This window comes from Ceratotherium simum, chromosome 26 (genome assembly GCF_057802395.1).
Source record: "Ceratotherium simum simum isolate JZ-2026a chromosome 26, ASM5780239v1, whole genome shotgun sequence".
Classification (NCBI taxonomy): Eukaryota; Metazoa; Chordata; class Mammalia; order Perissodactyla; family Rhinocerotidae; genus Ceratotherium; species Ceratotherium simum.
In genome coordinates, this window is record NC_141925.1 from 38,646,914 (window position 1) to 38,662,188 (window position 15,275).

Sequence of the window (15,275 nt, forward strand, 5' to 3'; positions counted from 1 at the left end):
TAGCAGCAGATAATTCAGAATTGGCTGAGCCAGATTATGCAGAGTTTTATAGACTTCGTTAAGGAGTTTACATCTTACTCCAGGGCAGAGGGAAGCCACTGAAGCGTTCTGAGAAGAGTGACATACATAGATTAATTTTTAAATGTTCATCTTGGCTGCTTTGAATAGCATGGATTGAGGAAAGGCAAGATTAGATGTCGAGAGACCATTCAGATGACTATAGTAATCTGGACTAGAATGACACTTGTGATACAATTGGTCTCTCCGGATTTCCGATTTCCGTGAAGAACTGGAGCTACAGCCCGACACTGAGTAAAGTATCTTTCGTCTTGGTTGACTTTGGGCTCAGCAGGAGTGGCTCTTCCCATACTAGTGCTCCTAAACTCCAGGTCCGCACAATTCTCCACTTCAAAGCCAACCTCCCTACTGGCTTCTTTCTCACATCTAACTTTTCCTTGTGAACTCATTCCTAATCATGTTTATTCTTTTACATCTCTTCAATCAACCCTGCTTCTGCTTTTTATTTATCAGCCAGAACGCTTTGAACAAAATCAGCACTAGCACTCAGTTTACACATTTGGGGCTTCATTCTAAGAAAGAATGAGAAATACTAAGGAAAAGACTTTGTGTAACAGGTCCTCACCCCCCCCACCTCCAATTAATAATCAGACACTAAAATCATGTGGAGCTTTTTAACGACAGCTGCTCATTGTATTCGGGAAGGAGACCTATCACAGGTGAGGAATTATCTCCACTTTAAGGCAGACAGTAAAGGCCCGCAGTTCTCTCCCATCGCTCTGCAGACGCCCCGAGGACAGGCACCGGTGTCCCCGAGCCCTCTGCGGAGTCCTTGAGCGGGACCCCCGACCCGGCGCGGTCGCAACCAAGTGCGCAGATGCGACTCCAGACGGAGCCTCTGGCTCCACCCTTTTGTCTCCCCGCAGCTCCGTGGGTCCGGGAGGCGACTCTGTCCGCCCCTCTCGCCCCTCCCAGCGCGCAGCCCGGCGGGATCCAGCCCTGTGGCCGGAGCCGGGTCCGCAGCGCGTCCCGGGGTAAGAGAAAGCCGGGCCTGCGCACGGTCTCCGGGACCGCCCGTCCGTGTGAGCTGCTTTAACGCCTCCCGCCGCAGCCCGGGCCGGGCTCTCGGGTTCCGGCCTCGGCGTGGGAAGGGCTAGGCCCCGCCTGAGGCCCATGCCCTCCCCCTGGCTCACCCCGCGCTCCTCCCACTGGGTCTCGAGCCAGGTGTGTGGGGTTAGTTCTGAGAGAAGGGCGTCCCGGAAGCGGGGTTGCCGCTAAGCCCTCTGGGAAATGGAGTCCGGGAGCGTGAAGGGGGCGGAGCGGAGCGGGGGATGCTGGGAGCTGGAGTGCGGAGGTCTGAGGGCTCGGCTTCCAACGTGTGGAGTGAGTGGACCGCGTGCCTCCCGGTGGTTTTGGCCTTAAATCTTGTCGCTTCACCGAGAGCCTTAAGATTATGAAGTTTTGGGACAGAAAGGGAAAAATGGGGTCCGTGTCTTACTTATTCCCTTTCTGTGCTTTGCTCTGAGTTTTTGGGCCTGCCTGTATTTGGGGGCCAGTTCAAGGGGTTCGACTCTGAACGTGCAAGGGAATCTTTCAGAGTCTTGAAGAGCGAGTGAGAGATAGGCTGTATAAGCACCCCATCTATCAACTGCCTTGTGTTTATGAATAGCAAGGATGAACCAACTGTGGGAGCCCTGCTTGTAGTTACTGCTACCATAATCACAGGCCTCCTGTAGCCACTAGTGTGCTTTAGGGTCCTCATGGGAGTTTCTGCACGGTCTGGAACCAGGTGTGTGACAGAGGCTCACACTTCACTGCCCTGATTCTCTCCTGTTTTTGCCCTGGTGTGGCATGTAGTGACTGATCTTGGTACTCCAGAGGATGGTCTTCCAGCTGTGGAGATTAATTTAGCCTAAACAATAAAGGTTCCAAGCAAAGTCGAATTATTCTGAGCCCCTAGGATTTAAATGCATAGGGATAAGCCTCCTAGGAATAGAGAGAGAGGAAGATGCCCCAGGGAGCAGGAATCAGTTCCAGAGGAGGGCAAGCCTAACCTCAAAGTCTCCCTCCAGAGCTTCAGAGTAGAATTGAATGATTTACACAAAGAAGCAGATCACCTAATGGATCTGAAAACTCCATGTTTATCTCATCTGAAACAGTGAATAAGGAGGAAGCCATAGCAATAACAGGACGAAGTAGAGAAGCTGATTGTGGATTATCTGACCATTGAAGTTGAGCAGGAAGGTAAGAATTACAGAAACAAACATGGAGTTGAAAGTGGGGACAAGTGGAGGAAATAGCCTTGGTGAGAATGAAAAGGTTAGGTGCCCCCCAGTGATAGAAAAGGGAAGCAGACACATGTCAGGAGAAAGCCCGGAAGTAGAGAAACTCTCAGTGAGCTACCATGTTTGGAAATCACTAAGTGGGCTCCTTGTAACGCACTCTCCAGTCCCATTTTCCTCTTTCAGCACTTCTGTGCTCATCCACATTCCCTCTGAAGCCGTGGAAAGGAGGATATTCCATAGTGCTTGCTTTTGTGATACAGGGCAGGTCACACTCTTCCACCCCCATTAGACTGTTCCAGAAGGTTGATGTATTGTGGGTCTGTGAGTTTTAACTTTTTGGTTAAAGCACTTTCACTTTATTATCTTCCCCTATCCTCATCTGAATTTTTTGAGTTAAGTAATTATATATATAAGACTTTATATATATAATTCAGGTAGCTTGTGATAGCTTTTGTCCTAGTGAATTTGGAAGTGAGAAGATCGAGTTTACTTCCTTCATGGCTTTTTTCTTACTCCTTCCAGCCATGACTACTGAGGATGCTTCTCTGCCCCAAAAACAGAGCACAGAAGAAATGGAATCTGCTGTTGAGCTCCTTCCTGTTAAGTTCCAGGCGAGTTTGGGTTTAATTTCCCTCCCCTGAAATCTTGGCTTGGTGTTCACAGTGTGTCCTCGTTTCTTGCTTTATCTTGCTTCTGAGGTCCACGGAAATCCCATCTAGAGAACTGAACCAAAGTAATTTTTTCCTTGAAGACTTGAAGCTCTGGGGAGAGCTCAGGCTAGAGCTTTAAATTTGGGAATAATCTGTGTGGATGGTATTTTAAACCATGAAACTGATCAGTAAGGGAATGAGTGTAGATAGAAAAGAGATGAGATCTTATTACAGAGTCCTGTAGCTCTCCAACACTTAGAGGTCAGGGAGATGAAGAGGAACTAGCAAAGGAGACTGAGAAGATGTGGCCAGTGACGTAGGGGGAAGCCAAAAGTGTGGCAGCCTGGTAACCAATTGAAGAAGTATGTCAAGGAGGAAGGAATGATCAGCTGTGTTAAATGCTGCTGCTAAGTCAAGAAGATGAGGCCTGAGAATTGGCCATTGGATTTTTTATTTATTTATTTTTTTTCCCCCAAAGCCCCAGTAGATAGCTGCATGTCATAGCTGCACATCCTTCTAATTGCTGCACGTGGGACGCGGCCTCAGCATGGCCGGAGAAGCCGTGCGTCGGTGCGCGCCCGGGACCCGAACCCGGACCGCCGGCAGCAGAGCGCACACACCCAACCGCTAAGCCATGGGGCCGGCCCTGGCCATTGGATTTTAAAATATGAAGATCATTGGTGACTGCCGAGAGCAGTTCCATGGAGTGGTAGGAGTGAAGCCTGATTGGAATGGGTTCAAAAAAAAATAGGAGGATAGAAATTGGAGCCAGGGACTACAGATAACTATTTTGGAGAGTTTTACTCTAAAGGAAAGGAGAGAAGCTGGAAGGAGTAGTAAGACCAAAAAGTTTTTTTTTTTTTTCCCTAAAGACAGGAGAAATAACAGATTGTTTATGGGTATGTAAGAGTGAATGGAGACGAGAAGATGTCTAAGGACTGAGCTCTGGAGAACTCCAACATTTAGAGCCACTTTTCAAACATTACTTTATTTTAAATAAATAATCCTGTGAGTTAGGGGTGATATCTGTTTCACAGATGAAGAAGCTGAGGCTCACAGTAGCATGCTCAGAATCATAAATGGTTGAGCCCTGATAGAACCCAGGTATGTCTCATTCTAAATCCTGTGTCTCTAACTATGCCATTCTTTTGACTGACTTTCCCACAAGTACTCTCCAGTTAATTATGGTCAAGAAAGTCCACTCACATGACTGTCAATATACATAAAGTATGAATCTTATCTTAGAACATTTGATCATTTTCAATTTAAAATCAGTAAATTCACTCTTTCAGAACAACTTTAATTAGTAAAGGATAACTAAATAAATCTCAAAGTCATAGCCCTAAGTACAGAGAAAGAAGGAGCCTCTGCTAGAGCAGTGTGACGATCTATATGCGTTCAGGATATCAAGCTGAATTTCTATAAAATCTCAGAATATTCCAGGAATCGGTATAAATTACATATCTGAGCCTTATCCCATCTACAACATAATCAGTAATTAACATTTGTTTATCATTCAATGGTTAATTTATATTACATTTATTTAACAAAATATGTAAGAGGCAGAAGAATATGGTTAAGAGTATAGCTTTTGAGTCAGACTGTCTGGGTCTAAATCTCAGATCTGATCCTGACATCTGTAGATAATGTTAATAATAGAACTTACCTCATGTAGTTACTATTACGAGAGATAGTTCATTCAGAGGACTTAGCCTAGAAAGTAAATTACAAATGTTAGCTATTATTATTCTTTTCCCTACCACAGTTTAATACTTGGAAATTTTAGATTTTTCCCTTAAAATGGTTAAAATAAAGATTTAACCTTTAGATTAAAAAACACTTCCTCTTCTATATTGTTCTCTTCCCTCAAGGATTACCAAGCCCTAGAAGAATGTGCTTGTACTTCCAGGAGTTGGTGACAGTCGAGGATGAGGAAATGGACTTCACCCATGTGCAGGTGGAACAGCTGAATTCTGCCCAAAGGTACATGGGTGTGGATATGAAGATGGAGAATTGTGGAAGCCTGGTATTTTGGGGTAAGGAAGTCATTTTGTAATGCAGAGTGCTTGCTGAGATGTAAACCTCCTTAATAACTAATGGCATATAAAATGCCATAGTTTTGCTTATGATCTAGAGAGCCCTGATCCCCTAGGGGATCCCTCATAACTTTGAGCTCAGAATTGGGCTTCTTTTCTCTTTTGGCTAGTAAAAGTCACCATATGTGGAAGTGGAAAAGAACAGCTTCATTATTATTGATTTAAGACTTATAAAGCTACAGTAATTCAAACAGTGTGGTATTGGTGAAAGGATAGATGTAAATCAGTGGAACAGATCAGATAGTCCAGAAATAGACCCACACTTATATGATCAATTAATTTCCAGCAAAGATGCAAAAGCAATTCAGTGTTAAAAAGAGAATCTTTTCAGTTAATGGTGCTGGAACAATTGGACACCCATATTAAAAAACAAAAACAAACCTCAATCTATACCTCCCTCCATGTGTAGTAAGTAACTCAAAATGGGTCACAGATCTAAGTATAAAATCTAAAACTATAAAACTTCTAGAAGAAAACATTAGGGATAGTCTTTGTGACTTTTTGTAAGGCAAAGTTTTATTATATATGACATCAAAAGCTCGATCCAGTAAAGCCATCTGGATCTCCAGTTTGCTTTGTTGGAAGGTTTTTAACCTTGAATCTAAGTCCTTTGCTCGATATAAGACTATTCAGATTATCTGTTTCTTGTTGAGTAAGTTCTGGGAATGATTTCCCATCTTTCATTCCTGATCTTGGTAATTTGTATCGTCTCTCTTTTTTCTTTGTTGGTCTTCCTAGAGGTTTAACAATTTTATTGATCTTTTCAGAGAACCAGCTTTTGGTTTCATTGATTGTCTCTATTTTATGTTTTCAATTTTATTTGTTGCTACTCTTATCTATTATTTTCTTCCCCTTTGCTAACTTTGTGTTTAATTTGCTCTCTTTTTTTAGTTTCTTAAGGTGGAAGCTTAATCATTAATGTAAGATGTTAATATAATATAACACAGTCATGTGCCACATAGTGACCTTTTGGTCAATGATGGACCACAGATATGATGGTGGTTCCATAAGGTTAGTACCATATAGCCTGGATGTGTAGTAGTCTATACCATCGAGGTTTGTGTAAGTACACTCTATGATGTTGGCACAATGATGAAATCGCCTAACAATGCATTTCTCAGAATGTATCCCTGTCATTAAGTGACACATGACTGTATAATGTAATATCTCTCTTATTATGTCTTGATCATTAATATAAGATCTTCATATAATATAATATCTTTATTCTCTTCTAATATGAACATTTAATGCTATAAATTTCCTTCTAACTGCTTTAGCTATGTTCTACAATTTTGATATGTGGTATTTTCATTTCCATTCAGTTCACAATAATTTCTATTTTCATTTGTGACTTTCTCTTGGACTCCTGTGTTGTTTACAAGTTTCCAAATTTTAGGTGTTTTTCAATAAATTTCTAGTTTTGATTTTGTAGTTTGGTTCTGCTGTGGTCAGAGATGCTTTGTGTGATTTCAGTTCTTTAAAATTTTTGAGGTTTGTTGTATCATCCATAATATAATTTTGATAATCGTTCCATGTGCACTTGAAAATAAATATCGATTATTGTCAGGTTGGTTGACAGTGTTGTTCAAGTCTTCTGTATCCTTACTGATTTCCTGTCTACTGGTTTCTATTGATTACTGACAGAGGAGTGTTGAATTCTCCAACTATACTTGTGGATTTGTCTATTTCTCCTTTTAGTTCTATTAGTTTCTGCTTAATGTATCTTGAAACTCTTTTGTTAGGTACATACACATTAAGAATTGTTATGTCTTCTTGGTGAATTGACCTCTTTATCATATAATGTCCCTCTTTAACCTTGGTAGTATTCCTTGTTTGGAAGTTTATTTTGTCTGATATTAATATAGCCACTCTAGCTTCCTTTTAATTAGTGTTTGCATAGTATATTTTTCCATTCTTTTTGTTTAACTTATTTAAAGTGAGTTTCTTGTGGACAGCATATAATTGGGTCTGGTTTTTAAATCCATTCTGACAATCTCTGTGATTTGCTATTGGTGTGTTAGGCTATTTACATTTAAAGTAATTATTGGTAGGGCTGGCCTGGTGGTGCAAGTGGTTAAGTGCGCGCGCTCAGCTGCTGATTCGGATCTCAGGTGCGCACCGACGCACCGCTTGTCAAGCCATGCTGTGGTGGCGTCTCATATAAAGTGGAGGAAGATGGGCACGGATGTTAGCCCAGGGCTGATCTTCCTCAGCAAAAAGAGGAGGATTAGCAGATGTTAGCTCAGGGCTGATCTTCCTCACAAAAAAAATAAATAAATAAAGTAATTATTGGTATGGTTGGGTTTAAATCTTCCATATAGCTAGTTGTTTTCTATTTGTTCCTTCTTTTTCTTCATTTTTTTCTTTTGCTGCCTGTTTTTTGATTATTTTTTATTACTCAATTTTATCTCCACTGTTAGCTTATCATTAAACCTTAATTTTAAAGATTTTTTTAGTGGTTGTCCTAGAGTTCCCAATATGCTTCTTTAATTAATCACAGTGTACCTTTACAGAATATTATACCACTTCACATACATTATATAAACCTTACTTCTATAAACTTCGAATTACTCCCTCCCATCTTTTGTGTAGTTGTTGTCATGCATTTTACCTTTACATATGCTATAAATCTACAATATATGCTACTATGTTTGTTTAAGACAGTCAGTTATCTCTTGGAGCAATTTAAAATAAGAAAAAATGAATTTTTTTTTTCATTTCTAGCACAGTTCATTTTTTATATAGAGCAGGGGTTGGCAAACTTTCTCTATAAAGGACAAGATAGTAAATATTTTCTCTTTTGTGGGCCATACACTCTCTGTTGCAACTACTTAACTCTGCCATTTTAGCATGAAGACAGCCATAAACAATATGTAAACAAATGAGGTGGCCAGATTTGTTCTATGGTGAACCAGATTTGGCCTGTGGGCCATAATTTGCTGAGCCTTAGTATAGATCCAAGTTTTTGACTGCTATCAGATACCTTCTGCCTGAAGAACTTTCTTTAACATTTCTTATAGTGCAGCTATAAGCTTTTGTTTGTCTGAAAAAGTCTATATTTAATCCTCATTTTTGAAAGATATTTTCACTGAATATGAAATTCTTGGTGACAGGTTTTTTTCCGGCACCCTAAATGTGTCACTTTATTGTTTTCAGGTTTACAATAGTTTGTGACCAAAAGTTTCTGTAATTTTTATCTTTGTTCTTCTATATGTAATGTATCTTTTTTCTATGGCTGCCTTTAAGATTTTCCCTTTATCTTTGCTTTTAAACAGTTTGAATGTGATGTATCTAGGTGTATGTGTGTGTGTATTTCATCGTACTTCGGGTTGTCTGAGCTTCCTTGGATCTTTGGTTTGATGTCTTTCATTAGTTTCAGAAAATTATCAGCTATTAACTCATCAAATATTGTTTCTGCTTATTCTCTTTGCCTCTTCCCCTTCCAGGATACCAATTACATGTATGTTTGAGCGTTTGATATTGTCCCACAGCTCTTAGATGCTCTCTTCTGGCTTGTTAGTTTGTTTTTCACTCTTTTTTCCTCTTTGTGTTTTTGTTTGGGTAATTTCTCTTGACCTATTTGTGAGTTTACTGATTCTTTCCTTAGCTCTGTTGACTCTACTGGTGTACCCATCAAAGACATTATTCATCTCTGTGACCATATTTTCTCATTTCTAGCATTTCAATTTGACTTTTTGTTATAGTTTCCATCTCTCTGCTAAAATTCCCCAACTGTTAATGCACATTGTCCACCTTTTCCACTAGAGCCTTTTACATATTAATCATAGTTATCTTCAGTTCCCTTATAGTTCTAATTTCTGGGTAATCATTGAATTTGGCTCTGTTGATTACTCTGACTATGGTTTTGTACAATTAGATTTGGATGGGGTTGGGGAGGGGTGCGTGGAGAGAGGATGCAAGCAGACCCGTTATGAGGCTGCTACGTTAGTTTAGGTGAGAGAGGGTGGTGGCTGAATTGGGGTGGTAATAGTGGGGAGGGAAAGTACAGAATGGATTTGAGAGAGATTTGGGAGATATAATCCATAAAACTTGGTTTATTTGTTGTGATTGGTAGGGTAGAGGGAAGAGTTCAATATGATTCTCAAGTTTCCGACTTTCAGCTGGAAAACCTTTTTGGGCTTTTGTGAGGATTAGATATGTACATATGTTTAACCTTTCAGAATAGTAGCTTACACATAATAAACACTATATAAGTATTTGTCTAACATAGTTCACAGCATATATTAAACTTTATGTACGATGATATTCTCAACTTCTGAAAATCATGGCAGCATTAGAAATATATTTTACTCAAACATCAGTTATGTTTCTATAATGGGAGAAAGGATCTTAAGAAAGGTTTGTCATCATCCAGAGTTGCCTCATTGCTTGTATTATTTGTGTTCAACTCAGTTCATACAACATATATTTAACATACTAGCACTATGATGGGCCCTGAGAAATATCAGTGAACAAAAGAAGTGTGATTCCTATCCTCAGAAAACTTACCTTTTGATAGTAGAGTTTATATTCTTATATTAATGTCTTTTTATTAACAAGAACGATGGTGGTGATATTTTCTTAGACAATGAAACCTGGGGAATGTACCGCTTGAGGAAGAAGATGAGTTTGGGTATGGACATAATGAATTTGAGATTTCCAAGTGAATACATGAAGTAGATAGTTGAATATATGGGTGTGGGGGACAGAGAACTAAGCTGGAGATATGGATTTGAGATCATTGATATATAGAAGGCAATTGCAACTAGTAGATAAATAAGTCCTGGAGATCTAATGCACAGTATAGTGAATATAGACAACAACAGTGTATTATAATCATCAAACTTGCTAAGAGACTAGGTCTTAATTATCCCCATTGCAAAAAAGAAATCATAATTATATGATATGATAGAGGTGCTAACTATTGCTACAGTGGCAATCATATTACAATATATAAATGTATCAAATCAACATGTTGCATACCCTGAATTTACACAATGTTATATGTCAAATATATTTCAATAAAAAAGGCAATTAAAGCCATGGACTGGATGATGTCTTTAAAGGAGACAATGTGAGGGCCGGCCCCGTGGCTTGGCAGTTAAGTGCGCGTGCTCCACTGCTGGCGGCCCGGGTTCGGATCCCAGGCGCGCACCGATGCACCACTTCTCCGGCCATGCTGAGGCTGCGTCCCACATACAGCAACTAGAAGGATGTGCAGCTATGACGTACAACTATCTACTGGGGTTTTGGGGGAAAAAAATAAATAAAAATAAAATTTTTGGGCCGGCCCCGTGGCTTAGCGGTTAAGTGCGCGCACTCCGCTGCTGGCGGCCTGGGTTCGGATCCCGGGCGCGCACCGATGCACTGCTTCTCCGGCCATGCTGAGGCCGCGTCCCACATACAGCAACTAGAAGGATGTGCAACTATGACGTACAACAATCTACTGGGGCTTTGGAGGGAAAAAAATAAATAAATAAAATTTAAAAAAAAAAAAAAGTATTAAAAAAAAAAAAAGGAGACAATGTGGCGGGGGGAGTGGGGGCAGGGGCAAAAGAGAGGAGCCTAAGACTGAACACTGAGAAGCATCAACATTTAAGAAGAAGAAACAGCAGAAAAAGTTCCAAAGAAATAGAGATCAGGAGAAAAACCTGGAAAGCTTAGAATCATAGAGTCAGGAGAGAATATATGTCAATTATATCTGAATAAAGTTGGAAAAAAAAGGGAGGATGTTGTTAGGGGGGCACGGTCAACACTGTCAAGTGCTGTTGAGAGGCCAAGCTAAATAAGGAATGAGAAGGATCCGCTGGATTTAGGTGACCTACAGAAGGTTAGTGACATCAATGAGAGCAGTTTCAATCGAGTGGTAGGGAGAGAAACCATGCTGCAGTGAGTTCAGGAGCAAGTATGTGATGAGAGAAGGTACAAAATCTGTTTGACAAATTTTGCTATGACAAAAAGAAAAAAAGGAAGGAAGGAGAAAGAAGAAAGAAAGGGAGAGGGAGGGATGGAGGGAGGGAGGAAGGAAGGAAAGAAGGAAGGAGGGAGTTGTGGTTAGTGGAGAAGCAAAATAGTATTTAAAGCATATGCTAAACAAACAAAAAATCTGTGCCTTTAAAAAAAGACTGAAGGAAATGATTTAAAAAGTCAAAAGTGGTTGTCTCCAGCTGGTATTATTATAAGTGATTTTTTGTCTAATACTTTTTCAAAACTGCCCAATCTCAACCTGTGTTTTCATCTTTCTCCTCCTTTCTCAGTTATTTTATGTTAACATTTATTCTCCTCCCTTCTGCTTATCCTCCTCCCTGGTTAGTCTGTTCAGTTTTCCATTCTCTTAGGTAGAGCATCCTCATTGTCTGACCTTTTGTTGTGCCTTATATTATTCTTCCATCTCTGTTATCCCTGAAACTTCTTCATCCACTGTTGCCACGAGGCTCTTTCTGAAAACATTCAAGTAAACTTTTTTTTTTTTGTGAGGAAGATCGGCCCTGAGTTGACATCTGGCAATCCTCCTCTTTTTGCTGAGGAATACTGGCCCTGGGCTAACATCCCATGCCCATCTTCCTCCACTTTATATGGGACGCTGCCACAGCATGGCTTGACAAGCGGTGCGTCAGTGCGCATTCGGGATCTGAACCGGCAAACCCCGGGCCGCCGCAGCAGAGCGCGTGTACTTGACCACTTGTGCCACCGGGCTGGCCCCTCAAATAAACATTTTTAATAGGCATCACTTTTATTTTCTTTATTCTCTTGCCATGTCAGCAGTTTTCCTTCTCTCAGCGCAGAGAACACAAACGCTTGTACTTTTTATTTATTTCAGATTCTCAATCTATACCTGAAACTAAAGTGTCCCTTTCAAAGCAGGAAGTTTATGAAGAAGTATCATCTGAAAGGGAGCTGATAGTAGAAAGACTTAAAAAGGATGATTCCTGGGACTCCAGATTGATAGAAGCCTGGGAATGTGAAGGCACATTGGAAAGGCAGCAAGGAAATCAGAAGAAAGATTTAAAGCAAGTCATAATTAAACACAAGAAAACCCCTAAGGAAGATTGTAATGATATGGGGGAAAGTTCAATCCCAGTTAAATATCAGAAGGTTTACTCAGTGAAAAAGCCTTGGAAGTGCAATGAGTGTGGGAAGTCCTTCACTTACTACTTAGCCTTTATCCTACATCAGAGAATTCATACAGGAGAGAAGCCCTATGTATGCAATGAATGTGGAAAGGCCTTCAGTCGGAGCTCATCACTTATTCAGCATTGGAGAATTCACACTGGAGAGAAACCCTATGAGTGTAACGAATGCAGGAAAGCTTTCAGTCATTGCTCAACCCTTATTCAACATCATATCATTCATACGGGAGAAAAGCCCTATGAGTGCAATGAATGTGGGAAGGCCTTCAACCAAAGTACCTACCTTATTCACCACCACAGGATACACACTGGAGAGAAACTCTATAAATGCAAAGAATGTGGGAAAGCTTTCAGTGACACCTCATCCCTTATTAAACATCAAAGACTTCATACAGGAGAAAAATGCTATGGATGTAAAGAGTGTGGGAAAGCCTTTAGTGACAGCTCAGGCATTACTCAACATCAGAGAACTCATACAGGGGAAAAGCCACATGAAGGTAGCAAATGTGGGAAAGCTTTTAGTTACTGTTCAGCTGTCATTCAACATCAAGGAACCCATACTGGGGAAAAGCCTTACAAATGTAATGAATGTGGGAAAGCTTTCAGTGACCGCTCAGCTCTTGTAAGACATCAGAGAATTCATACTGGAGAGAAACCTTACAAATGTAAAGAATGTGAGAAAGCCTTCAGTCAGAGCTCTTCCCTTACAAAGCATCTGAGAACTCATTCTGGAGAGAAACTGTATAAATGTAATGATTGTAACAAAGCCTTTAGCCAGAGTTCATCTCTTATTCAACACCAGAAAATTCATACAGGAGAAAAACCCTACAAATGTAAGAAATGTGAGAAAACCTTCAGTGTGTGCTCAGCCTTTCATCAATATAAAGAAATTCATGATGAATGGAATGCAGTGAATTCATGAAATAATTAAGTATTTTCTCCTGATTGTATAGACCTGTTCTAAATATTACAGGGTATATTACAAAAACATGAGGCTGTGTCACACAAAAACTAGCCCTGTTCCTGGAAATGTTATTAGATACGGAAGAGGACAAGAGATACATGTGGATATCTCAGTTACAAAATCAGAATAGCTGGAGCAGTGGAGAAGAGAATTGCTAGGGAAGTACAGAAGGAGAAAGTCTAGTTTAGTCAGAGAAACAGAATAAAGAGCTAAGCATCTATATCAGTAGGAAAACTAATCAGAGGAGCAGACTGAGCATTACTTGAGGCTGATAACTCTCTAAATAGTAGTTTCAACCTGAAACCAAAGTGGGGAGGATCAGGATCCCAAAGAGGAAAATTACCAGGAGGTTTCTCTAGGGAAATAAAAAGAAAAAAATCTAAGCCCAGAAAATCCTCCTTTCTCTGTCCCTACACTCCACTTGTTCACTTGCACATTTGCAGACATTTAAACCAGTGATTATGAACCCTGTATGCACATTGAAGTCATCTGGGAAGCTTTAAAAAAATACCTGGATCCCAGCCTCAGAGATTCTGAAAATTGGACTGGGGTGTAGCTTAGGCATCAGGAATTTTTAAAACTTCTCAAATAGTTCCAACGTGCAGCCCAGATTAAGAACCACTGATTCAGACTCTTTCTGCACAAAGATCAACTTAATAAGATAGGAGGGTTACAGGCAGCCGAAAGGATAATGACAGTCTACATTAGCTCTCAAGAGCTCTTTGTGTCCTTGTTGCTGCTTTTTCTTTCTCTTGCTAATTATATAACGTCATCTTTTTGGACTGATTTTGGATCCTTCTGCTTGGACCTTTTTTGTTTTTTCTGTCTTGTGTGTGAACTGACCTGCCTGATACTAACTTCTGCTCTGACCATGAATCTTGCTAAATGTGTTCCTTGAAGCCTGGTTATAGCTTTCTCAACCATTTCTACCTACCAGGGTCATATATTGTGCTTGCTACCCATGGCTCAGTGGTAGCAAAAATTAACTGTAATAAATAAGTTTAGAGGAGGACCTAAAGACCAGAAATTAGGAGTGAAGACAGAGTGACGGGAAAGGACTTTCAAAGAGTTAAACTTTTGACTCCAACTGTATAGTTTGTATCTTAGAATTTCCAGAAATTATAATAAAATTTAGTTGCATGCATAAATTAATACTGAATTTTAAGGGATGTAGGTGGGAGGAAGTGTAAATCAGGAATGTTCCTGTATTTAACATGAAGTACAATAGTAACTCTAAGGAGATTATGAGAAGTTACAGATGATATCATAATCCCTATAGAACATCCATTAACAGATAATGCAAGTAGAGGAATTTAGTTACATACTAAAAAGTGTTTAACCCAAAAGAAGGCGGGAAAGGAGGAAGAGAGAAGCAAAGAAAGATGAGACAAATAGTAAACTGATAGCAAAATGGTAGACCTAAATTCAACCATGTGAGTAATTACATTAAATGTAAAAGAGACACCTCTGATAAAACTCAGAGATTGTCAGACTGGATAAAGAAGCCTAACTCAACTATATCCAAAAGAGGCACACTTTAAATACAGAAACACTTACAGGTTGAAAGTTCAAAAGATGAACAAGGATATACATTGAAAACACTAGGCATAAGAAAGTTGGAGTTGATATATTAATATCAGATAAAATAGAATTCAAGAAGAGGGATATTATCGTAGATATAGAAGGACATTTTATAATTATAAAAGGGTCAATTCATCAAGATTAGTAATTGTTATAATGTGTAACTGGGTTACAATTATGAATATGACTTACGTTATAAATATATTTATCATTAAAAATATTTTATTGAGGTCACATTGGTTTATAACATTGTGTAAAGTTCAGCTGTACATCATTATATTTTGGCTTCTGTATAGACTGCATCGTGTTCACCACCAAAAGTTTAGTTTCCATCTGTCACCATACATGTGTGCCCCTTTACCCCTTTTGCCCTTCCCCTACTCTCTTCCCCTCTGGTAACCACCAATCTATTCTCTTTATCTATGTGTTTATCTTCCACAACTGAGTGAAATCATATGGTATTTGTTTTTCTCTGTCTGACTTATTTTGCTTAGCATAATATCCTCAAGTTCTGTCCATGTGGTCACAAATGGCATGATTTCATCTTTTTT

At 39.8% G+C, this 15,275-nt stretch overlaps 1 protein-coding gene across 8 annotated transcripts in view; it reads left to right on the forward strand.

The window, feature by feature from the left end:
• The first annotated feature begins 872 nt into the window (after positions 1 to 872).
• LOC101400417 (uncharacterized) overlaps positions 873 to 15,275 on the forward strand; it is a 35,003-nt gene continuing 20,600 nt past the window's right edge. For 2 of the 8 annotated variants that reach the window (XR_015548615.1, XM_087417577.1), the window contains exons 1-3: positions 873 to 1,052; positions 2,826 to 2,914; positions 4,863 to 4,989. Coding sequence is in view for 7 of the 8 variants with exons in the window: in XM_087417577.1 (XP_087273703.1) it covers positions 896 to 1,052; positions 2,826 to 2,914; positions 4,863 to 4,989 (373 nt within the window). In the remaining variant the exon portion in view is untranslated. The other 6 variants (XM_087417575.1, XM_087417574.1, XM_087417572.1 and 3 more) reach the window with 6 other exon arrangements.